The following is a 26,992-nucleotide window of genomic DNA, read 5'->3' as shown; positions in this document are numbered from 1 at the left end:
GTGCTCCAATTTCTCATTTTATTTTCGCCCTGTGCGGCGCTTCTGTCCCCAGGTGACAACTAATCGTTAACTGTAACTTGGTTGTCACCCAGGGGTGCTTGTTCCTTCAAAAAAATACAATAATACATGCCAACTCACAGTACTATGTTGTGTTGCCCACAATTATACACTTTGATGTGCACAAGCCCAGCCTCCATCTCAATCAATCCACAATGCTGATGGTGAAAGCTGGAAAAGGAGGATGGACTATCACAGCAGCCATGTCCTGTGTCCTGTGCACTCTGCCATCTTATCTCTTGCATTGTTACTAGCTTTGGACAGATCAGATCGGTGGACTACAGAAGACCCTGCCCCCAAGCTATGTAAATGAGAAATGACAGGTGGAAAAGCCTGAGAAGAGGGAAATAATATAACCAACTTATCTAACAACCAATACCCTGCAATATATTAGTTTGCTGTTTGATAAGCAGTGAAGATCATGTTGTTTCCTGTATCTGCAGGCATCCCTGCTAATGTGTGCCAGAACAGACAACGTGAAACCACGATGCCTTAGTCTATTACCTTCTGCTCAGATCCTATCTCAGATAAGCAAGAACTGCCTGGATCCATATGCTGAATGTAACAACAGCTGGTATCTTAGGGTAAGAAAAATATTGACATACATATATGACAGATTATGAAATAATAGTTCTGATAGTCAATGGAAGTATTTAAAGGAGAACTATGAGATGAGTGATTTCCACTCACCTCATAGTTCTAGCCGACCTGTGACAATGAGACTGTCACAGGTCGGCTCAGTAGATCGGGAGGTGAGCGAACACATACCAGGTTCACTCACCTCTCGATCCTGTCACAGCTCTCTGCCGTGACAGGGGGAGGGGCTGGATTCCCCTCTCCCCGCTCCGATCTGCCAGCGTTGACTGGCGGAACGGACGGGGGAGGGGGCGGGTACAGCTGGCTCTGCCTCTAGATAGGCAGAGCCAGCTGTCACTCACGCAGCTGGGCGGATCCCGTCATCTACGTTGGGATCCGCTCCGGCTGCGGCGTCTCAGTATACCGCGAGCTGTAGCTCGCGGTATACTGAGCTTAGGGTAACGGGAGGACGCTAGTTTGTGTCCTCCCGTTACCCTAAGGAGAACTATGGGGAAAAACACTGATCCCATAGTTCTCCTTTAAGTAATACCAAATTTTGATATTCCCATATATCATATTTCCATATTTGATATTTGCATATAAATATAAAATTTTGCATATCTGTTACACTAAAAGTGTAGGCAAAGAGCTAAATAAACAATTGAAATACATATGTTTAAGGTGTCTGAAAGTGTCTCATCTGACTAAAACAAATTCGGCCAATTTTCAGATCCAGACACACATGACAGACACTATAAAAGGTCCTGGCCATTTACTGTATTTCCCTCCATTGTAATCAAAGCAATACATATTGATCAAATTGATCATCACATTCTCAAACAATTCATTCCCACACAGCTACCTCCTCATGTAACACTTCCCCCTCCGTTTTGAATTGTAAGCCCTCAGGGGCAGGGCCCTCCTTACCATCTTGTCTTGAATTGTATTGTGTTTTTAATATCCTCCTTATATTGTAAAGCGTTGCGCAAACTGTTGGCGCTATATAAATCCTGTATAATAATAATAATAATCAAGGCTGTGATTGGCTTGTGAAGGGACAGAAGCTCACTGATAAAGTTATCTCTGTCCTCTTCTCTTATCAGCAAGATCCATTTGCTAGATTCACAGCACTGTGAACTGCAGAACAGCCTGACTGGTGTCCAGTAATGCCCCATTTTCTCTTATTCTGAATACTAATGTGTAGAGGATTACAGGAGACTAGTACAAAGACAGATTTGGCTATTATTCAAAAACACATATAAGTGGGTTTTATCTGAATATAGATTACATGAGTTGGATGAATAGGGATTAAAACAAAAACATTGGTCAGACACATAAAATGGCAATTTATATTAAAAAGATTTTTTTTGAAGCCCTGTTTGCAAAATAAATAAATAATGGTTCGTAGATTTTTTTTAGCCAGAGATCAAAGCCTGCCTCAAGCAGCCTGTGTGTGTGCATTCCAAACATCAACTTAGCCATTGCACAGGATATTATTCCATCCAGCACTGAACCCTTCCCAGTTAAGAATTATAGATTTAGCAACAGTTGCAGGAAATGTATGTGGGAATTTTAATGTTTAGTGTGAGGCATTGTTGAAGCTCACAGTCGGAAAAGGAATGGCGAATTCACACAATTTATTTAGAGTTCCTCAATTTCCATTAATTTAAAATGTTAGTGCATATACCTTAGAAATCATCAGGTTTTCTGTATTTCTTTTCCCAGGGCTGCTCCTTGGCTTAATGGGTTCCTCTGCTGACTTGTAGCATTGATGTTCTGGCATCTTTTATGTCCAGAGAAGTGTTTGCTAAGAGGATTTAAATTATTCCCTTGTTTGTGTAGCTTTCTAGGCATTTTATACAAATATTATAGAGAGTTGCGGATACCATCTGCACTCCATACAGCGATATGACCAAAGTGAATACGGTGGTGCTTGCAGTGAAAACCACGAATGACTCCGTGTGAATCCAGAAAGGCTAACATTGAAACATTTCCTACCACATTTTTACAGATAACGTCTATTAATTTTGATGGACAAAAACTCTCCAAAATATCACATTTGGAAAAGCTGGAAAACTTACGCTGGGCATCTTTCAGCAACAATTATCTGACCAACACTGAAGGACTGGAAAATTGTGTCAAGTTAGAAGAACTTTGCCTTGATGGAAACAACATAACAAAACTGGAAGGTATATTTTACATCTTGGTATTCCATTCACTAGGTGGTGTGCTACCATTTTGCTGAATTGAGGTAAAATTCAACACCGTCATGCAAATTTTACATGAAAAAGATCAAGAGAATTTCAAAAACATCTTGCAATAAGAACAATACACATGCCATTCTTGAGAAAATTGTCTATAAAATGACAGAAGTCTAGGAAGGAGATCAGCTCCGTGGAAAGTTCAGATTCTGGCAGTTTTATTGTTGTGGGGAAACAAGCAAAAAGTCCCCATGGGGAGCTCCTCCACTCATGTGTTTCACCCACAAAGCTGGGCTTTATCGTATCTAAACAAAATTCCATTTTAGCATGCTATAATTCCTTTATTTTATTTATTTCATGTACAGTACACTAGTTATATAGCACTGTGAAATTATGCAAGGCTTCTTTATACTATTCATTCACATCAGAACCTGCCATCAAACAGCTTATGATCTAAGGTCCCTATGTCATATGCACAAGGGCTAATTTAGACAGGACCATATTAATCTACCAGCATGTGTGTTGGAGTGTGGGGTACCCAGAGAAACCCACGCAAGCACAGAGGGAACATGCAAACTCCATTCAGATTGTGTCTTGGCTGAACCTAGATTTGAACCGGTGCTGCCCTTTGTCCATTCCATTTAGAATCGTTTGGATATGTGGGGCTCCCTTCAGTTTTTTTTTTTTTAGTCATATTAAGGGCTTGTATAGATGTAAAAAAAGGAGCATGTTTTAATTTTTGAGATGTTTCTGAGTTCCTTCTGAGCTGCTTCTGACGTCCTTCTAAACTTCTTTTGCATTTGAATTGATTTATATCGGAAGTATAGCCATTATGAAGCAAACAGATGGTAACTGACTTCTATGTGGAGAAAAGCAGTTCTGAAGCAAAGAAATACATAGGCCATGAAGATATCTCATCCATGTGCATATGTTGGGAGGAACAGCAGCAGCTCATTAGATTATGGACATTGAGGGGCCTGCTTCTCTCTAGATCCTTGGTTCTCAACTAGTGGGTCGTAACAGTGTTTTCACTGGATCACCTTCCACTTTTCTAGGTGAGAGGCTCCCCTGCCTCCCCCTAGTGCAGCACTGTCGGTTCTTACGCCAAGCAGCCATTTAAAATATGCTGCCCTGTGCCCAGTGTCAGCTTGAGGTTGGTTGGGCTCGGGCTATGGCCGTGAGGGAGCTCCATCCATATGTGCATTGCTTACAGCTCCAGAAATCAAAAGATCTCACTGCACTCCTTACCGAAGTATCAAAAAGACCTGTACGGACGGGTGGGTGCTTGTAGTGGCCATGGATGGCACAGTGAAAAGATCAGATAGAAAATAACATCACCAGCACTCCAAAGGATAATCAAGCAATAGTCCATTTATTGGCACATTGCCATTCAAATGCGTTTGAATGGCAATGTGCCAATAAATGGACTATTGCTTGCTTACAGCTCCCTCACGTGTCCTGTAGCGGTGCCTGGACCGGAGTGACATCGCATTCTGGCTCCCGCCACCTCTACAGGGCATGCAAGGGAGCTGTACAAGCACTGCACATATGGATGGAACTCCATTACAGCACAGCAGCCCACACTGGACACCAGGCTGAGGATCCACTCCAGTTCTCATAAGGTAGGAAGACTGGGTGGACCTTTTAAAACAAATAAAATAAGTTAAAAAAATGTTTTGGAGTGTGTATGTGTGAGAATGTATGTGAGTGAGATGATGTCTGTGGTTGTGAATGTATATCAGTGTTTTGAGGGCCCATTCACACTAGTACAGTGCGTTAATTACATAGTACCATGGGATTAACGCACTGTACCACATAATCGCACCTATCATGCATTCTGGTGTGAGAGGTGTGTTGCGAACATCACATGTGTTATAGATGTGCATGCTTTTAAACTGAGTGTTATATTATCATTTTCCAGGCCTTTCAAAGCTCATTAAACTGAGACGCCTCAGTATAAATGACAATCAGCTTGCAAGCTTTGCTAAAGAGGTTATTGATAACCTGCCTCATCTACACTACCTTTCTGCTGAGAACAATAGCATCAGCTGTCTAGGAGGACTACAGAAAGCCTATCTGTTAATCGAACTCTACCTGAGCAATAATCAGATCAGCAGCAATCAAGAGATCTACCACCTCAAGGTATGTCACTCATTCTCTATAGGGGTGCACAATATACAAATAAGAAACAGTTGTTATCATAAAAGCATGCTCATCATTATCATTTACAGCAAAGTCGTCTAATTAGGCCTTCTGATTTAGGCAGAACCTCATCTGGTCTAAAAAATGGTTAAGGCAATTATATTGCCAACAGGCGAGATTTTGGGTTTTGATAGTTGAATGACAGAAGAAGAAGCTTAGCACTTGGACAGACGGGCTTTGTCTCCACATGGAGAGGCCTGCACTCTAAGTGTCCAATATTGTGGAATTCAGCCCAGGCCACGTGTCCTATCAAGGATGAGGAAGGGACTTTGCTGTTCCGAAACGTCGCTCTGACGATGTGACACTTGTGAAGTCAATAAACATTTCCTTTTCTACATGCTGGAGTGCTTGTGACCTTTTTTGAATTTTCTGGATTCATTCTGCGGAGGCATCCGCGGTCATTTCAGCACCCACCCTACAATTTTCTATCCGGTCAGGAGTGCAATGGGTCTGTATGTTTTTTGATCTATCAAGGAAATTTGGGAATTATTATTACACGCGTGTGAAAACTTTTCTTTATCCTGAGAGTGCTGAATATTTACATTGAAGCAGAAATATTATTATAGCCCATTAACAGTAGTGCCAGGTAAACTTTAACACAATCTATTATCTTCCCACAAATGGGCATGGCCATAAAACATTCAAACATTCTTTTGCATTATTTTACTAAGAGAACCTGTTTTAGACATTGAAAGTATGGCTATTAGGCTTTACAAGAGCTTAAATATGTATATTTAATAGTCAGGTCCACAGGTACACAGGGCTGATTCAAAGATTAGTACAGGTACTGACACATTAGCATTATTGTTACCTTTTACTAAGCCCGGGCAGTAAATAAAAGACAGCAAAATATGACAGCAATTTAATTGCATTTATTATACAGGGTATGACAATGTCTTTCTGAATTCTAAGGTCTATTTTTCCAACAGGGTTTAAACAATCTTGTGATTCTAGACTTGTGGGGCAATCCAATCTCTGTGAAAAATGACAACTATCGATTGTTTGTTATTTTCCATCTTTCTTCACTAAAAGCTCTGGATGGATCTGCTGTGGTAAGTAACAGTAAACAGAGTGCAGATAGGGAAAAAATGTAAAAGATGCTGCATGCTTTGTGTTTCCTGTGTTATAGAACACATACTTATTATTTACATTACGAGAAGTGAATTTTCATTCAATAAAATATTTAGTGCTTTCCTACTGGATCTATGTTTATCTGAGAGGAGGCTTGAAGTAGAGTCTCACTGTGCTTTAAAAGTTTATTAAAACTGTAGCATTGCAGGAGCCATAGAAATCAGAATGCATCTTTTATTGATTTTGACTAGTGTTTTCTGAAATCTGATTGGTTGCAATAAATTACCACAAGTAACACTTAAAATGTTCTCAGTGCATTGCCTTATTAAATGATCACACTGTTCTCCTAATGGGTCTAGGAACACCTATGTATTCCAGAGGAACCAATTAACTCCATAGCCAGCACAAGGTAGTCTGTTCAGACCTGTTCAGTCTGCTTCCCCCTTAGCCTACAAAGGAAATGAAAGTTAAGATGATCTAGGCTTATAGATGTCTGTGGGAAATTTCTGCCACATAAGTGGTTTAAACTAAAGCTTTGAAATGGTGGAACCATTACATTTAAAGTATATCTAAAGCAGGGGCGCCCATTAGGTAGATCGTGATCTACCAGTAGCTGCTCTCAAAGCTGATGCTGGTAGATCACGAAGTGTGTGAATGGCGGCCCCCTTATTCCATTTTGGTATATTTATTTAGCTGTGCACACATGATTTACGTATTAGCCTGCTGAGCCAAGCTCACCGACACCTTTCTGGTGGATACTGGTGGTTGAAGTGCTATGTATTACATCAAAGAATATTACTTTACACAGCCTGTTGCACTACACTGTTTGCAAAATACAGCAAGGTGAGCCAGGAGAGAGCAAGGAGAGACAGCCAGAGGAGAGAGAGAGGAGAGACAGCCAGGGGAGAGAGCAAGGAGAGACAACCAAGAGAGACAGCCAGGAGAGAAAATGAGGAATGACAGCCAGGAGGATGAGCGAGGAGAGACAGCCAGGAGAGAGGAGAGACAGCCAGGAGAGAAAACGAGGAATGACAGCCAGGAGGATGAGGAGAGACAGCCAGGAGAGGGAGAGGAGACACAGCCAGGAGAGAGGAGAGACAGCCAGGAGAGCGAGGGAGGTTTTTTTTTCGTTGGTAGATCTCATGTAGCTCCTCATTTGAAAAGTAGATCTCAACACAAAAAATTGTGGGCACCCCTGATCTAAAGGTTTAGATAACTTAGGGAATGGTTATCTACCCATCACTCCAGCCAGCAGGTTTTTTTCGCTTTCTGTATCCCATTTGGTGAATTTCCATTCACCAGTGAGAGGAAATCTCTCCAAAGCAAGGGATAATCCTGTCCTAAATAGTTGCCATCAAAAAAGATATTCCCATTGGAAGATTTCCCCTTACTGTATGTTCAGGTGACATTTTGGACCACTTTCTTTTCCAGTGACAATGGTAATCTGGACAAATAGGTTGATTTTCACCACTGGAGACATAGACATCAAATAAGAGTGTACAGAGGTTGTGACACCTCCCTTGTATAAAAAGTTTTGCCTTTGTCATACTTTCATCTCTCCTAACATGAATTTCTCTAACATGTAAAATATTGTTGTTTTACTTTTGTAGGATCAGCTAGAGAGTGAAAATGCGAAAGATATTTTCGGTGGAAGACTCAGTTCAGATATGATTGTTGAAAAGCTTGGACATCAAAAATTTACAGAACTGCAAGAGCTAAACTGGAGATCATCCTCGATTAGGTAACATATGGTGGCTGCGCTCCTGAAACCGGGTACACTATTAGAAAATACTGCAGATCTGTGCTTATTGTATGATTTAAAGGGAACTGTAATGGTTTTGTGTAATTTTATTATTTTCATTTAGTTTAGCTGTTTTTTTAAAGATCTATATTACTCTTTATATAAAATTGTTGTTGTACAAATAATCTTTTGCAGGCTGCACCAGCGACACTTTGAGGGGAATTTATCAAGACCGGAGCCGACAAAATCTGGAGAAACTGTGCATGGCAGCCAATCAGCTGCTATCTTTAGGTTGTTCAGTTAAGATATAAAAATGAAAGGTAGAAGCTGATTGGCTGCCATGCACAGCTGCTCCAGATTTTGTCTGTTCCAGTATTGATAAATTCTCTTCTTTATGTTTTCTGAGAGTCCTTTCAGACTGTGGTTGCAAGTTTGATAGAAGGACAGCTTAGCAGCTATTTAGGAAGTAGGGATGAGTTACTGCTCGGACTCATCAACTTGTGGGTGTAAATTGGAGCCTACACTATTCAGCTCCGTGAACCTTTTTTTTTGCACAAATCACAAAAGAATAACCTGGAAAACATGCAAAAAGAAAGCCAGATCTCTGCTTGCTGGCTGAAAATGAGAGTACAAAATATGTGTATGCAATATTTCATATTAATCTGACTTAAAAGGGCAAAATATATTTGAAACTTATTTCCTACCAGAACATTGGAATGCTGTCTACATCTCCCTTCTTACACACTAGTCTAATATTATTCAGTGCTGTTGTCAAATTTTAACAAATCTAACAGGTGTAACTGTCTCATTTTCCTTTCTTGTTTCCAGATCTGTTGACCTTGTTCCAGCTGACCAATTTAGAGGAATCCATACGGTGAATTTAGAAAACAACAATCTAACATCATTCAGTGGTTTGATTTTCCTACCCCACATAAAGGTAACATTGGATTATTAACGGTTTATTGCTAATATCTAATGTCCCTCTTTATTCTATTTGTATTATTATATGCGGCACTTTAACCTAAATTACATTTTTAAGGATTGTGTATTGGGGTTCTAACTCTAACCTATGAGAGTCTCCATCTTGGAGCACATGTAGCAAAAGATAAATTGGGTGCAGGTTCGCCAGGATGCAGCCCAACCTCCTTAACCTCTTGCCGTCCGGCCGTTAAAAAATGGACGGACGGCAGACTCGCATCAGCATTGTTTTCCTGCTCGCGCGCGCCCCCTAGCGCGCGCGCACGGGCAGGAAAGACCTGCTCGTTACTACAGCCGTTAACGGCTGTTTCACATACAACCGATCAGCGGCTCTATAGCCGCCGATCGCTTGTATGGCGTGAATTTCAGAGCGCCCCCCCCCAATCGCGAGTGCCGCCATCTCCCCCCTCCTGACCCCTCGCCTTTAATCCCGGGATCCGCTAGCCCATCTGCGGCCCGGGACCGGCTCGGGAGGGTGTCAGGAGAAGGAGGGAGGGAGATCAGCTCCTTGCTGTTCTCCCTCTGTAGTGTGAATGCAGAAGTGATGTGTATTACATCACTTCCGCATTCACCTGTCAGTCATCTGGCTCCTACTGCCAGAGAGAAGAAGCTGATGAAGCAAATCTGTGCTTCATCAGCTTCTTTTGGGGTCTCCAGGTGACATTAGGGGTCTAGAATAAAATTAATTTCAGTACAGCGCTGCATGACGGAATAAATGTCAGTCAAAGTACCGCAGCGCTGAATACTGAAAAATGGCCTGGATGGGAAGGGGGTTTAACACCGCGGATGTCAACTGGTTAAAGACACAGGGACACGCCAGGGACCCCGCACATCACTAGGGTAGCTGAGACCCCCAATCAGACAAGCAAAACGAATGGGAAACGCACTCATCAACTCATAACCAGCTTTAAAGCAAGGTGCACATGGAAGGGCTTTATACAGTACAACAGCAAAAAGTTTCCCAGCACACTCACCAGGAAACTTGCATTCTCAAAAGCAATGGCAGCTTTCATTTTTCTCTCATGACGGCTTCCCTTTAACGGGTGAGTCTACCCAGCTTTAGTAAGGATTGGTGGATAGAAACAGTATAAAAGGTTCCCACTGTTTCAGTTACTTTTTAAGGCTAAACTTCAGGAAAACTTTCAAATTATGCATTATATAAGTGATTCAGATAAATAAATTATATTCATATAACATACACATAAATGTTCAGTGCCTTCAAAATCTTTTTTTATAAGAAAAAGTCATCAATGGCCCTGGATCATTGATCCCACAGGGTATGTGAAATAATTAGTGACAACCACCATAAATTATTAGTTGATGTGGCCCTGGATCCAGGGCCATTGATGACTTTTTCTTATAAAAAAAGATTTTGAAGGCACTGAACATTCATGTGTATGTTATATGAATATAATTTATTTATCTGAATCACTTATATATATTATATTTATTTATTAGAATTATTTTATATTTATATTTAATTAAATTTAGGATTTATGACATTCAACACATTATATGTTGGGGGCGCTGCATAATTTGAAAGTTATCTGTTTTGACCCAACGGTCGATTTTGCTGCAGCCTTCAAACTAAATTGGCACACTAGCACTTATACATTTTTCTAGGTCCAGCGCAGAATCACTTATATCTATAAACTCCAGGAAAACAGCTAAATATGTCAATAAAATACATACCAAGGAGTTGCTTTTTACATAATTACATTTTAACGTAAGACAAAGGAAAATACTAGATTACAACCAACATACAGATACAGATAGAGACAGATGAAAACTAAGCAAACTCAAGTATAGAAGGTGGTATAGGTGCCAATACAATTAACATATAATGCTCAGGTTGCGATATTGTTCTAAGCATATCACATAGCTAATCCAATCAATGGGCAACAAGTGATCGAAACACACCTTACCCCACCCACCGTAGTATAAATATAAGAGAGAATGAAGAAGTGAAAGGGAATCAAAGAAGAAAGTGAGAAAATGGAAGAAAAAAAGAAGATGCTAAAGATATGAGCAAGAGAATAGTTAGAGAACAAGAAACCAGGGAGCTGTTTTATCTGCGGTTTAAGGGCTCTATTATACAGCACAGTCCTGTCTGGCAGCCTGTGACTAGACAGTGAAATGAGAAGCAGCACATGGAAGAGCTTATATCTTTGTCACTTTGCTCTCTCTTCCTACCAGAATATCCTCCTTAGCAGATGACCACCATAGCACAACTGATTGGCTCCTTGTACTGCTTCGCCTTCTCTTTGCTCTGTTGTGCAAGAGCAAGATACTAAATCAGATTCAGGTGTTTTCACTGCTTTCATAAAAAAAAAAAAAAGACACATTTAATGATATATCAATGAATACAAAGCTGCATTGATTTGTGTCTTGTATATCTACCTGGAGTTCAGCTTTAATTTTTTTTTTCTGCATTACGGAGAATGCATCAAGATGAATAAGAATGCTGTTGTTGTGACTTGGAAAAATGAGATCTCAGGGCAAGGAAAGAGATATTTAGAAACTATGGCAGAGATCTGCAGAGATTAGAGTCGGTATCAGGTACCTGACTGGGGACTCAGCTGAGAAGGGGACACCTCCTGTCCCAAACCTCTGGAAGTAGTGACAGGGGATGTAAGGACAGAGCAGAGCACAGGTGCCGATACTGGTGGCTGGCCGATTCTTGAGGAGGTGCTTGAGTGCGTTGGACTAGCTGGTGAATCGGCAGGACCGAGATAACACCGGGACCTCTTGAAACCAGAGCAGGCAACGGGTATGAGGCCAAGGAAGCACTGGCAGGGTGTCGTTGCTCAGGATACTGATGGAGCATTTCACCAAGTGGCAGACCAGGAGGGAAATCGGGTTCAAGCCGAGGTCATACACAGGGAGCCGAATCTTGAGGTGCCGAATCACGGATCAGGGTCGGGAAGCGTAAGCCAGGGCCATACACAGGAGATCAGAGAGCAGAGGTACCGAATCAGGAGGAGGAGGCGGAGTCAGTTGGTCACTAGCCGGGTTCATACACAGGACATCAGGATACAAGAACAGAGTACAGGGGACACAGGGACAAGCTGAAGACCACTCGGGAACTTGGTCATGGCTTCTTATCTGTTTAAATCGGATAGTGTGCACGCTAACGAGCTTGTTTCTGCGCGCTCACATACGTGCACTATTGCGCATAAATTTTCCCGTACGCGCGCATTCACGTGCTAAAGTGCATTTCCCTGGAACTTTGGCCAATGGATTGCATACTTGTGTGCATGCACATGTTTGAGCAAGAGTCCATCTGCAGGTAAGTATCTTACAGTAGGTGGTCCAGCCCACCAGCATTTATAGGTGAATAATACAATCCAAACTGTATGATATGTCCGGCGCTTGTGACAGCTGATCAACCGACTTTCTCCCAATCGATATGCCACAAAAAACGATCCTCGCACACCATGCTGCTCCTCTAAAAGGACTAGGGAACCTTGACTCGATTTCTAAAACAAAACCCAGAGCTCCCCGACATGTGCAGAATCGTCTTTTTGATTTTAATTGATAATGGATAAAAGCATACTCACAAGGATAGCAGTACAACAAGCATACTAATCCCTAAATCTGATGTAGGAAATATCCCATAAGAAGTGTTCAACACAGAAGAAACCGATGCGCCAGCTGGCATGCTGCCTCACTGTTAAACTTCTGTGCTTATGGCTAACGCGTTTCTGGGGCATGGACAAGTGGTGACCACTTCTTATGGGATATTTCCTACATTAGATTGAAGGATTAATACACTTGTTGTACTGCGATCCATGTGAGTATGTTTTTACCCATTATCTATTAAAATAAAAGATGATTCTGCACATATTAGGACGCCCTGTGTTTTGTTTGTTTTAGAAGGTGAATGATACCTTTTAAAATGAAAACACACTAGATTTTAATTTATGCTTTATCACCTTTCTATTTTGTACAATCATCTGTGTATACTGTGCCGTGAATCATAGAATCGATAATGCTGAATGTGTATATTTTCTGACAAATATTGGCAATGTCGTCAAACAACGTATTCACAATGTAGATTTTACCCTTGTAGTGACCTGGACATAAGAAAGCAGAGACACTGAATCCCCTGACTATTTGGAAGGGGTTAAATCTAAAGGAGTAGATTTTGCACAGTCTAATAATAGCACAGCTCTCAAAGACATTTCAGCAGTAAGACTGGCATCACTATAAATAAGTAATATTAATGTAGAATATGTATATCCATCGAACCCGACTCTGTAGTTAAGTGCACTATGAATAATACAAGACAGCACATTTCAATCTGACTTAATGTATATATTTACAATAATGAGAGGGATGTTGGTGGATTCATTTGTGTTCCATTAAAGGTAATCAAGCATATATTTCTATATCATACTGACACCTCCCTCATAGTAGAATGTTTAGACAGATATATATGAAGACAAAGCCTCTATCCTTATCTGGAAATATATAATACCAATGTAAATGTGTCGGTTTGATGAACAGTACAAATGTAGAAATTGGAATAAACAACCAAGTGAGAGAATGGGTGTAATGAAACAGAATGTTCATGTGGGGGTGTATGGAATAAATGTATAAAAATAAAATATACATTGATAAATATCATGCAATCTAGGCATGAAAAAATAATTCAGAGAAATAACTGCACAATGAATGCAATGAAAATAAAATTGTCTAAAGGTTTGTAGATGGATGTCCCCTGTCCTTGTGGCCTTGATGTTATTATTCCAAGGGGTAGGTGTTGGCAAAGGGATGATGACTAGTGTGTTATGTGTTTTTGGAGGTGCTCATGGATTGAGAGTTGGGTTAGGGGAGATCATGGATTAGTTTTATGGTGAGGGAATTGTTGTGAGTCATCAGTCTAGAGGGGTGGTTACATGACATCACCTTGGGGAGGTATTGGTTGGGCATGTTTATTTCAGGGGAAAGCAGTGTTGTGCCTGTGGTACAGGGGGTAGAGTTTCTGTTGAGGGTCACCAGTGGGGGCAGGGGGTTGATGATTAGTCAGTGGGTGTGGGTAGTGAAGTAGCTGATAATGTTTTGTGTGAATATGTTGTTGAGTCTCTCATGTAATGATAAAGATTTTTCTGACTTCTATTTAAAATGCATGTGTCAATGTCTTCCAAATTTATAGGTATAGGCTGCAAGTGCAGGCTGCATGCACAGTTAACTATGTTTGAGAATGTTATGACTATATTATATGGACCATGTGCTCTAATCAGTAAGATGTGGGCTGTATGTACAGGTAAATAGAATGTAGGGCATTATGGCTTGGCCTCTGAAGTGACATATGCCCAGTTCCACCCAGCTAACATCACATAACGTTGACTGAATCACTTTACTAAGTAATGTTTTTGTGGGTTTTTTTTCTCTAGAATTTGTATCTAAATTACAATCACATTGAGTCAATCCTGCCCAAACAGAAGTCGCAGAATCACCTAACAAACAGGCAAATACTGCACCAAAAAGTCAACTCCAGTGGATATGGACAGCAGGGCAAGGCTACCAGGTAACATGTCATTGGTTGGTCTTTGTTTCCATGTTGTTATGGGACGTTTCTTCATGAAGGTAACGTGAGGTTCCCTATTTATGCCTTTACTGTAATGTGCATCTGTGATACATCCTGGGGGGGAATTTGGAAAAAGTAGATTAATAAATACAGCAAGAAAGAAAAGAAAGAAAGTAAAGATACTTTTTCACATCCAATAAATTGTCATGAACAGCGGGGATAAATGGGGTTTTCTGCTTTCCTGTGTGTTAATCAAATTCAGTTTTGAATTCTGTATACTCTAAGCTCATTTCTGGCATCTGTAAGATGCTGGGAATGGGCCAGGTGCCAGGGACGGGGTAACTTATGTGTGCAAGCGCAGGAGATCCATCACCAGTGGCCGCCCAGTGGCTGAAGGGGCATGCCGTGGAACCTGGAAGAATTGGTAGCAGAAATGGTAACAACTGGGTTGACATGGTGGTGACAGGTGACTGTATCCGCCATTGCTCGTGGACAACACAGAAGGAGATAGGTGTATGGCTCTGTCTGCAAGTATGCAGTGCAAAGGTTTACTCTTACCAAATAGTTTACTTTAGAAAAAATACTTATTTTCACCTTGTATTCATCGTTTAAAGTATAAGCTTTTCTTGAATGTTTACATTTTTCATGCATTTTGTTATATGCATTGTGGCAGCAGACAGATAAGGGTGTTTGTGTTCAAGGGTAATAATGAAGTTCTTCCTCTAGGGGGAAGTGCTGAGAGGGCTGGAGGCTTGGAGGTAACAAACCCAGCTGACGCTAGCTGGCTTGTTAGGGCCTCTACAAGAAGTTCCAGCCTCATAAGAAAGCTGCCCCACCCTAGAACCAGACTGTGTGTCTGGCAGACTATAGGGAGCAGTTCACCTGTGTGGTAAAAAGCTGCCTGTGTGGCAAAAGACTAGCCTGTGTGGCAATTCCCATGTGTGACAAGGTGACAAGAACCAGCCTGTGTGGCCAGAAGTTTTTGTTAGAGACAACCTGAAGTCGGTGAGACTTTACAGATGTTATGTTGCTGAAGGAAAAAAAAAGCTGTACTTTATGTTTGAAAACCCCTGCGAGGAAACACCTGTGTGGACTTTTCTTTTGAGTTAATAAAAGGGGGCAAAGAAGCCCTTACAAAGAAATAAGCGAGTGGAGGTGTTCTTAATGTGCTACCGTTTGGAGCTAATTCTCACAGTATGTTATCACTTACATAGCAGAAAGTGATATGCCGTAGGTCAGAATTTCTGGCCCATGAGTGACTTGTATAACCAGATTAGTGTAACTCCTCATTTCCTTCCCACAAAAAAAAAAGTGTTTACAGATACACTGTAAGACACAGTGAGATATACAGTATTATACAGTATACAATAATAAAGATTTTGTGTATTAAACCGGATTGATTTTTGTTTTGTTCATTTTACAGGGATGCTTTGTTCGGCGAGATGATGACCCCAATAATGCAGAGTCTAGAAGTTCTTCACCTGGGCTACAATGGAATCAGTAATTTGCCTCAACTGCAGCTCAGTAGACTAAGAAATTTGAAGTCACTCTTTCTGCAGGGTAATTTAAAGAAACAGTGTGCAACATTAGAAAATAGGAACTGGGTTTTTTTTGTTTTAAATCTGCAGTTTGCAAGAGAAAAACTAAACTATATGGCAAAAAGCTTGTGGGTACCTGACCATTACACCTACCTGTATGGCCAAAAGTATGTAGAGGGACCTCCTAATAATAGAGTTTCGGCGTCACCAGTTTTTTGTTGCAGAATGACTGTGCACCTGTACACAAAGCCAGCTCCACAAAGACAAGGTTTGATCAGTTTGATGTTGAGGAAATCAAGAGCCCTGCACAGAGCCTTATAATAGTGAGCCAGGTCTTTTTATCCAACATCAGTACCTGACCTCCCATACGTTCTTTTGGCAGAATAGGCACAAATTTACACATACACACACCAAAATCTTGTGTAAAGCTTCCTTAAAGGAAGGGGGGGGGGCTCCATATTTATCCCATTGTTTTCGAATGGGATGTCCAACAAGTTCATATAGATGTCATGGTTATGAGGCCACAAACTTTTTGCCATACAGTTCATTATTTAAATTCACATGCACTATTGTTCGTATCCTAGAACACATACTTTTTAAAGTGTATTTGCAGTGGGCACATATTTTGGGTTAGAGTTTGAGTATTTGCCAGAGCTGACATAGTGACCACATGATTGGTAACCACTCCAAATGGCTCAAGATCGTCAGTGGGGACCTCGGGATTAGGGACCAGCGGCTGCCCAAAATGTAGGCTGCTGGTTCTCAAACAGTAGAGCAGTATCTTTAGCATGGGGCATTATGCTGGGGAATATTATTATACAAATTGTGGGCAATAAGGGGTTAAAATAACTTCGGAATTGACTTTTTCATAATTTTTACATCTTCAAAAAAACATTGGTACACACCATCTCTTTTGTCGGTTGCTTATGAGATCTGTCCTCCTATATATTTTTTGTACATACGTATGTTTTAACATATACACAATCCTTTTTTCCTGAGTCATTTTGACTTCAAAAACATATATGGGTTCACAGTTCCCACAGACTCACATTTCCAGACATGTTTCCTGGAACTAAAGAAGCATGCATAGACATGAGGCCTCAACATAGTTCATACACGGTATTCATTGATTTTACTGAATTGTCTTACATTTTCAAACTTGTCACAACATCAGAGTTGCCCTTTAAAAAATAAAAAAAGAATTACATTGATTGCAAAGGTATAATTGTGTGATAATCCTCAGTATTCAGGGATCCATTGTCCTTTGTTCTGTCTGGGTCTTTCACATCAGGAAATGAAATCACCCAAGTGGAAGGACTTGAAGGTTTACAGTTTCTTCAAGACCTTGTCCTGGACCATAACCGTATTAAACTTATTACTGAAACGTCGCTTGCCAAACAGAGTTCTCTGGTGTCTCTACGACTGGAAGAAAATAGGCTGAGAGAAGTTAGCAACTTACTCCATCTTATCACACTAAAGAAACTGTATATTGGATTCAATAAAATTCAGGTACAATATGGCCGTCGGTAATGTCTGTGATTTGCTTTGTGAATTTCCAATCTGTCAACACAACCATGCTTAGTTTCAGTTTTAAGAATTACTTAAAGTGACACTAAACTCAGGAGTTAAATCTTAAAAATGCATTCAAGTACCTTTAAATATTAAGAAATATGTATCTTTGTGTATCACTCGGCTGTAGATCCTCAAATCATCTCTGAATTGGTGCTGACACTGTCCTTCCTTCTGGAGGGTGGCTACTTTTGTTCCCCATGGTCCCTGTGTGTGTTGTAAAGTAGCCACCGCTCCAAGCTCACTCCTGTGATGGACTACAATCTCAGGTTTAGTTTACTAATTTGTATTGAGATTGTAGTCCATCACAGGAGCTAGCTTGGAGCAGTGACTACTTTACAACACACACATGGACCATGGGGAACAAAAGTAGCCCCCCTCCAGAAGAAAGGACAGTGCCGGCACCAATTCAGAGATTATTTGAGGATCTACAGCCGAGTGATACACTGCCTCACTTTAAAGTGACACTAAACTCAGGAGTTAAATCTTAAAAATGCATTCAAGTACCTCAACTATTAACAAAAATGTACCTTATGGTGTATCACTCGGCTGTAGATCCCCAAATCATCTCTGAATTGGTGCGGACATTGTCCTTCCTTCTGGACGGTGGCTACTTATGTTCCCCATGGTCCCTTGTGCGTGTTGTAAAGTAGCCATCGCTCCAAGCTCGCTCCCGTGATGGACTACAATCTTAATACAAATGAGTAAACTAAATGTAAGATAGTAAACTAAACTGTAAGTGATACCATGATTTGTTTCAGTGACAAGGTCAAGGAACTCTAATAAGCACTATGGGGGACATGTATCAATTCCGTCACACAGCAAGTCAGTGCTAAACAGGAGCATTGAGACATATTTACTAAAGAGTTCAGCTTGGGTCATAAGTCCCTCTCTCTAATGCAACTGAATAAAACCTACCCCTGATCATTTCCTCATTGTGTGTCTGTTTAGAGGGAAACTCTGTCTCATCTGCATTGCTAAATCTGTTGCAGTCCTCTGCGAATCTTTCTCAGCTGGTTGCCCAGGATTTCCAGACGCAAGGGGGCAAATACACAGAAACTGCCACATAGACTTTGCTAAATGAGAGGCAGCCTGATTTGCGTCTAATTTTGTAGCTAATTTGGTCGTTAAATGTCCCGCTATCTGTATCTAAAATTGTCACGTCACATAACCCTAATGGAATTGTAAGAAACTGAAAAACGTATTTTTGTCAGATATGTGTGCAAAGATGAACATGGTAGGTGGTCACATTTGCACATTAGCCTATTCGGCTAAGGCAGAGAATCAGTCTTCGTTGTAATGACATCAACATCAGTTGTATTCTATATTAGCATTTTTATTATATTATACTATCGCTAAAGTTTTAATGAACAAATACAGGATGCAAACATGAGAATTTTTTTTAAAATCAATAATAATTTATGATTAAAAGGTACATGTTTACGTTTAAGCAACATGACAACGGGTTTCCCTTTTTCCTTATCTTTCACCAGGAAATTTCAGAAGTAGAAAAGCTAGAGGCTCTCCCAACACTATTAGAACTATCTGTGTCTGGAAATCCAGTAAGTATCCTATGTTAAAAATAATTCACTAAATCCTTGGAAGGAATCAGATTACTGAAGCTTAGAGACTTATAATCAGCAGTGGAAATACCATCAGGCTGGTGAGCTCTCAGTGGGGGTTTATCACCTGCCCCCATGCATTTCAGAAGTCTATGGAGCCCTTGAAGAGCCTCAAAGAAAACAATAATCATATTAAAAAGAGGTATAACAAGATATATAAGTATGTGCTTTAAAAATATATTCAAAAAAGCACATCAAAACATGAAAAGATGAGAACAGAGTGATAAAAACAAAGTCCAATGTGCAACAATTATAATCGTGCAAACAAATGCAGGGGATAGTCCACCACTAGATAGATTCAAACTTACAAGTAAGCAGTTGCCACAGAATCCTAACAGACCTTCACCTCCACCCAGTGAATGCAGAAATTGTAACAGTGCTCACCTGGGGAGATAGACCCACAGAACTAGGTCTCAAAGCGAAACTGTCACAGCAACAAAGTCATAAGACCTGTGTAAAGCTCCAACTACAGTGGCCTAGATCCTACACCGTGCTTCCTTTCTTTGGGGAGATAGATCCACTACAGTGGCCTAGATCCTACACAGTGCTTCCTTTCTTTGGGGAGATAGACCCAACTACAGTGGCCTAGATCCTACACAGTGCTTCCTTTCTTTGGGGAGATAGACCCACAGAACTAGGTCTCAAAGCGAAACTGTCACAGCAAGTCATAAGACCTGTGTAAAGCTCCAACTACAGTGGCCTAGATCCTACACAGTGCTTCCTTTCTTTGGTTTCAGCGGGAAGTGTTCAGCTGGCAAGGGCAGTATAAAAGTGAAATTGGTACTTTGCCCCCATAGCCTGCTTGGGGAAGGCAGAGGTTTACTTCATGGTGTGGTAAATGTGCTTAAATTGCAGAGCTCTGACCAGCCCACTAATGCTCCGTTTTATGCATTTGCATCAGTATTCGGAATATGTCTACTTGTATCACCATCATTTGTTTGTAACAAAAAGTATTTTGAAAAACAAGGCCTGTTTTCACTATAGTGAAATTAATGATCTGTATTTTCTACCGTTTAGATATCCCGAAAAATGTTCCATCGCCAGTTGCTTATCCTCCGGCTGCAGAACCTGCAGATATTAGATGGCATTGCCTTGACCAGCGAGGAGAGAACCCGGGCAGATATGTATTCCTTAGAACAGCAAGTAAAGATTCCTTTTCTGTAGAATAATTATCGATTTACTACTAATTTTTAGTCTGATTCTGGTTGAACATCATTGTCTGTTTGGTGGCTTTCAGTCAGTTTTCAGCAACTTGTTTTTTCCTTGTTTTTCATGTACCAAATCACAAATGATTTAGAAACACCTCAATGTTGTTTAGTAAAAGGCATTCTTAAAGGAGAATTATGAAGCGAGTGATTTTCACTCAGCCTCATAATCTGAGCCGACCTGTGACAATGAAACTGTCACAGGTCGGCTCAGTAGATCGGGAGGTGAGCGAACACATACCGGCGCTCGCTCACTTCTCGATCTATCCGTGCAGAGAGCCGTGACTGTCACTCACGGCGCCCTGCAGGGATTCTCCCCCTCCCCTGTCCGATCCTCAACCGCTGACTGGCAGAACGGACGGGGGAGGGGGTGGGTACAGCTGGCTCTGCCTCGGGATAGGCAGAGCCAGCTGTCACTTACGCAGCTGGGTGGATCCAGACAGAATTGTCGGGATATGTGACGGCTGCGGCGTCTCAGTATACCGCGAGCTGTAGCTCGCGGTATACTGAGCTTTGGGTGACGGGAGGACGCTAGTTTGTGTCCTCCCGTTACCCTTATGAGAACTATGGGGAAAAGCCCTAACCCAATAGTTCTCCTTTAATCATTTTTCACTCCTAATGTTATTGTTTGGTTGCCTGAAACCCAGAAATGTTTCTAGATGAAAACTAATGAAGGAAGCAAAATTGGCAAGGGTATGGCAAAGATTATATATACTGAATATCGGGAAAGGACCATGCTGGAGGGACCCCCCTCCATGGATCAGTACAAACAATATATGCTGAGCTGGTGGCCCTGAGTGGAGATACTTTCTTACTTTTCATACCTGCATTCATTGGTAACTGCTGGGTATTATATATGTATCTGCTCCCTCTTCAGACCTGCAAACACAGCGCCTGACATTGACTTTCTTTGCGGCTCTAAAATGTTATGCAACTGAATGCAGAGAGCTGCAGAAAGGGCAGTGCTGGAAGAATACAAATGTGCTGTGCTTATTTGTTGAAGGAAGCCCAATGATAAGTATAAAAATAGTTTTTTTTTTTTAAAAGAGTAAAATATATAGTTCCCCTTTAAAATTGATTTCTTTCTCTTTAAATATTCAGCCCTCTGTTATTTCCAAAACTGCCAAAATATTGATGCGTTGCTTTCCTGTAACCAGCACCAGATTGGGGCAGTTTAGTGTACTGTGTAATAAACAGGAAATAATAATTATGGGGGTGTTCATGTTATTGGTTCCACTCCTGGTCATTTCTATACATTGCATAGATTTCAGCAAAGTTTTTAGCAGATTCATACCTTCCTCTGAGGGGCAACTTGCTGTATTTGTTTAGGTTAGTGCCAAGTTGGAGGCTTTGCCTTTCATGTAATCAGATCAGTTTCAGTGTTGTGATAAGAAACAACACCTCTAGCATCCGTGTAGATGTATAACACTGACATTGCAGTAAACATAAGGTTTCTCAGCTGAACAATATCTCTCGCGCAATGCTTTTAAACAGAGCAATAAATGAAAACTGAGCAATATTGTGGCAATGTAAAGCAATGCCGCTCCTTTCTTGGCAATGCCCCAACCAGCCAAATTCTTCTCTATTAGGGCAAATGTATGAAGAGTATCTAGTCTCTTTTCGATTTCCTCGTGCAGGGCCATAATCACAGAAAGACAGGATTTCGGCAAAGAGTCACACCACCATTTTTTTTCAATTTCTTTATTTATGAATTCGCAAACAATGAAAATGAGCACAATGGGCTCCAACACAGTAGAGCCAAATTGAAGGGATAAATCAAGACACATCAGATTACCTCCCTTGCCTCCCAATAATCCAACTACACAACGTCTTGATATACTCTTACATGAGAGGATGGGGCAACTAGACAGAATGTAAATAGGATTCCACCATCCATGAAGTACCTTTTAGCAATTAAAGGAATACAAGGGGCTCCTGGGAGAAAACAAAAAGGAAGGGACAGGAAATGGAAAAAAAGAGGGAAAGGGGTTGAGGGGGGGTGTCAGAGAAAACAGAACATGCCGATAAGGCTAGTAAAGATAGGGTCAAGGGAGACATAAAGATGGGTAACCATTGGGGAAGGAAGCAATGGGTTCCGAGAAAGAGAGAGCAAAATAATTCACAAGAAGATAGACATGGCTAAAGAAAAAAAGCAAAAGGGGAAACTGAGGGGATAGAGAGAGCCCCCTGGTCTGCACTCGCCAAGAGTCATTTACCATTGTTAGAAAAACAGAAAGCATATCCAGTAATGCCAAGTCTTACTGTAGACATCCATTTTGTCCCACTGAGAATGAGTCAAGTCTTCCACACTACCAATTGTAATACCCCAAAATATTTTAGTATAATAAGAATAATATAGTATAATATAATAATAATCCATTAGTGGGTAGTCAAACATAAGCCTAACCCATCAAAACAATGACAATTGAAACGCCCATACAAAGATTCACTAGTTCTATTTTGCACAAAGGTGTATGGCAAGAGTGCATGTGCATATTATTGGAGTGTATAACTTCAAGTATGCTATATGTATAGATTACCACCACTCGGAGACCCAGATCCATAAATATTGAATTATGCAAACATTTGGCCTCGGGGGGCAACTACAACTAAGAGGCCCTTTCAGTGCGTGACATTCATGACATCACAGAGTCATAAGGCTAGTTGGTGCTGGAAGTGTGATCACAGGTTTGAACGATCACCAGGTAGCTATATAATGCCCAACATTTGTCACTGGCTGTGGGTCCTGCTCTGCTTGATGCCTGGTTGAGAGACCAGCTAAACATATTTCAATAGTATTGGCCCAGGGGCCAAATGCTCCTGTTTCTACCAGCCCATTCTTCCCCTGCATTGTATCCAAATAGATTTTATCTGTCGGAATAATGACAGGTAGTGTTTTGCTGGTTTCTGCAGTTTGCCTTATAAATAAGCCCATGGGTTCTTACCTAGCCTGACTTATAAACCGTAAAAACACCATCCATATAAGAGTAAAATTATACAAAATTGTTAATAGACACTTCAATTTGTTTTCCTTGGATCTGGTCTAGGCATTATTGGCTCCAAATCCTGTCCTTGAGACAGTGCATCCAGTGTCCACATTCATCTTGACCAAACCCCCGCCATTACGCATCACAAACGTCTATCTGCCAGGAGGTTCACACCACTTTGCTAGTCCGGATCTCCATTTGAATAATGGACAGGACGACTTCCTTCCAAATGACTCAAATAAATGTAAGTAAACAGCGTTCCATTCAGCCCATGTCTCTAGCTCTCTTTTTTTTTTTCTTCTAAATCGCATTCAAGCGCTCTTATACCACACATATGTTAATGGATGTTAAACATGGCAAATCGTAATCATGGCACTAATTCGGGCTTTCATTCCAGCGACTCACTCAGAGCCCTACAGCTGGCACAGCGCTGAGCTGGGTGGCTCTTAAGTGCTAATTTCTGCACAAATTATTTTCTGCCAAGAGTTGTTGACATAATTGAGCAAACCTAAACATAGCTTTTTCTTTTAAGCACCCTGTATTAAAATCACAGAGACTAATTTCTAAACGTATGCTTAATGCTTAGAAACAAAAATGTCAATCAGCAGCAATTAAAGAAGGACAAAGATGTCAGCCTGCAGCAATTAAGCAGACATCCAAAACAGCCTTGCTGGGTATTAATGAAAATGTGTTTTTATAGATGCTTCATCAACACAGACATGGAGTGTGCTATACACACACAATGCTTTCCAGTGTGTTTCACATACACACAGCCGGTAGGGGAGCTGAATAAACACGGCTTTCAGAGCAGCAGGTACCAGAAGAACAGTACTCGGGGAATTGTTTGTGTCCGGTACAAAGCTAGCGGGGTTCTGCCTTCTATATTTGAGACCTGGGGTTTATTTTTTTTTGTCACTTGCAGCACTTCACGCTTTCAAGATAACAATTTGTTGTCATGCTGATGCTTGTTGCAGAGTGCCATATATAAGCAGTTTTTTTTGGCTGCAAATAAATATGCAGTGTCATTTTTGCTGCTGGAACAGAGAATCCATTCCGCTTTATGGACATGAAGGATATGACAGCATATCTAGAGTCAGCACTGTAATAGTTTGTATAAAAACTAGATCAAATGTCTAAGTGGTTATAAACCCATGGAATATTCCTACGAATAAACAGGGAACAGCACCTGCAAATGAACTGCATATGAAATGCTTAAAAAAATAAATAAGTATTTTATATATTTTAATCCTCTATTTATTGGTCACATGACGGCCTTTCTTATTTTCACACCCCAGGTTGGAGGGCAGGGCTAAGCTGTGACGTCCTGGTGACATCACTCCAGCATTTTCACACCTCCGAAGGCCATGCACAGCGGATTAGAGATGTCAGTGAAACGTCTAAACCACCCTTCAGGCGTTGCTGTCTGAGTGGCGGATCAGATGCTTGATTGACAGGTCCAACAACATCATGACAGGCTGCGACTGTACGCTGATAAACGCTGCTCAGAGTGTGTACATCCATACAGTTTCTATGCATTTCCTGGATGCAGACACTCTTCGTACATGCAAACCTATACCGGTGTACACACTTGGAGGACCAGCGTACAGACGCAGCCTGTCATGGACTTGTAGAGGTGGGCTGCACAAAACTCTTGTGGCGCCCAGTCACAGAGATCCAGCCATTTTTTCGGTACACAGACCTCTGCATCCATGTAAATGATCCCCAAACAGTATGACAGGGAAAACACATTTGTAAATAAACCTTTTTCTCACATTAACTGCAGCCCTTCTGATATAAAGCATTTTCGTACATCTTTCTGTACATGTATCCTTTCCATACATCTAATATGAGTTGCAGCGAACAACGATTTATCAGCATATGTCACAAATGAGAATATATCATTTTGTTTATTTATGATGTACTTTCTTCACATAATAAGGTTTATTTCTAATATCAGAGTAAATAAAAAAATGTGTTATGCCGCAAGTGTCTCTGATTACCAGGTAAATGAATGCCGGGACTTGATTGGTTACTGGAGGCAAGACATTTCTAACATTTCTCCAGTTGTTCACTGCTACACAGCACAGCTAAAATGCACAAATTGTTACACATTGGAATGTTGTAACACAATGTGCATGCTTATTTTGTGTTTCTGTTTCCTTTTTTCCAATAGCAATATATTGTTATAGGAAATGGCAAGCAGGTTGTTATTTGACAATTGATTGCAGGCTGAATAGACTGTTTTATGTTTCAGACAAGAAATCCAAGAATAATCCCCGCAGTGTGAATGCTGAAATTGCTTTCAGGCCGCTCAGAGTGCCAACAAATATTTCAACATCGTACTTGGCACAAGCTGGTCCAAACCGAGTCGCACAAAGCAATCCGGAGCATGAAGGAAGGTGAGTGCTATACAGACATGACTAGTTGGGGCTTATAGTCTTTGACAATGGGGAATAAACTCCGTTTGCCAAGGACTTCTTTCTGTATAATACAGAATTGGCCCTCACCTAATGTAATCCCTTTTGAAAGCTGAACATCAGGCAGATATGAGAATCACAAATTAATACAACTTTATATTCTTAATACAACTTTATATTCACTTATGTTAATCGCAATATATTTATGAATGGAAGCATTGCAAGTACCTATATTTTAATTGGTATCGGACTCCTGCAATCCTCTGTACACTCATGTGCTAACAAGAAACATGGTTGGAGAAGAAAGCAGAGAGATTAGCTTATCAGTCTGTTGCTTCTCCTTCTCTCTGCAGTCACATGCTGAGGAAGGGACAAGACTTTTATCACATACCTGAATGGAGACCCAACTGAGAAGGGGGCTACCCATGCACCTCTCGTCCCACAACTCTGGAGGTGGTGACAGGGGATGTAAGGTCGAGGAGAGGCACAGGCGCCATTAGTGGTGGCTGCCTGGGTCTCGTAGAAGTGCTTGAGTGCGTTGGACTGGTGGGTGAATATGCATGACCAGGATGACTGGGATCTCTGGACTGGATCAGATAACACAAGGGATCAGGAACACAGGTACAGGACGCAGGGCACACAGGGACAAGCTTACTCAGCAACCTGATCATGGCTTCTGTCCGTTTAAATAGAAAAAGTGTGCCCGCTAACAAGCATGCACCAGTGCGCTAACATGTGCACGCACGTACGCTATTGCGCGTGTATGTGACTGTGTGCGCACATCTATGTGCCAAAGCATGTTTGCCCGGAACTGTTAGCTTAGGATTGCGCACACATGTGCATATGTACACCGTTTTTTTTCAGTGTTTTTTTTTCTCATTGCAGATCATTTGGGAATGGGAACCTTCGTCAGAATCGGATGTAGTTCAGTGATTGGAGCCTGCGCCGCAATTCTGATGTTTTGTTAAAAATTGCTAATAATTTATTCACAGTTCTACCTCTCCTAGCATATATTTTAAAGGATATTCTCGGGCGTATCTACATATGCCTGTATTTAATAAAATTAATAACGATACAAGGGACATGCTTTATTCTTGAATCATCATTAAGTGAATTATGAATTCCATGAACAATGACTTTTTTTTTTTTTTTAATACATTATAATAAAGGAACGCTCCAGTCAGGGTCCGCCTACATGTTCTGCACCTTTTTTATCTGCTAGCAAAATGTTTATATTTGCTAGTATGATTATCTCAGCATAGCGTGTGGAAATGTAAACCAGTATGTTCACTGGT

The 26,992-nt window shown here is 40.9% G+C and overlaps 1 protein-coding gene across 1 annotated transcript in view; it reads left to right on the top strand.

The window, feature by feature from the left end:
- LOC108791552 (leucine-rich repeat-containing protein 9-like) overlaps positions 1–26,639 on the top strand; it is a 62,220-nt gene extending 35,581 nt beyond the window's left edge. The window contains exons 19-32 of the mRNA XM_018562071.1: positions 501–641; positions 2,645–2,822; positions 4,756–4,976; positions 5,966–6,088; positions 7,718–7,848; positions 8,677–8,785; positions 14,226–14,359; positions 15,783–15,919; positions 17,189–17,406; positions 18,960–19,028; positions 20,106–20,231; positions 23,341–23,524; positions 25,535–25,679; positions 26,583–26,639. Coding sequence (XP_018417573.1) covers positions 501–641; positions 2,645–2,822; positions 4,756–4,976; positions 5,966–6,088; positions 7,718–7,848; positions 8,677–8,785; positions 14,226–14,359; positions 15,783–15,919; positions 17,189–17,406; positions 18,960–19,028; positions 20,106–20,231; positions 23,341–23,524; positions 25,535–25,679; positions 26,583–26,622 — 1,956 coding nt within the window. The 3' untranslated portion in view covers positions 26,623–26,639. The remainder of the gene's footprint in view (positions 1–500; positions 642–2,644; positions 2,823–4,755; positions 4,977–5,965; positions 6,089–7,717; positions 7,849–8,676; positions 8,786–14,225; positions 14,360–15,782; positions 15,920–17,188; positions 17,407–18,959; positions 19,029–20,105; positions 20,232–23,340; positions 23,525–25,534; positions 25,680–26,582) is intronic.
- The last annotated feature ends 353 nt before the right edge of the window (positions 26,640–26,992 follow it).

This window comes from Nanorana parkeri, unplaced genomic scaffold (assembly GCF_000935625.1).
Source record: "Nanorana parkeri isolate BGI_ZX_2015 unplaced genomic scaffold, ASM93562v1 scaffold20, whole genome shotgun sequence".
Classification (NCBI taxonomy): domain Eukaryota; kingdom Metazoa; phylum Chordata; class Amphibia; order Anura; family Dicroglossidae; genus Nanorana; species Nanorana parkeri.
This window is presented reverse-complemented; position numbering and strand designations above follow the sequence as displayed.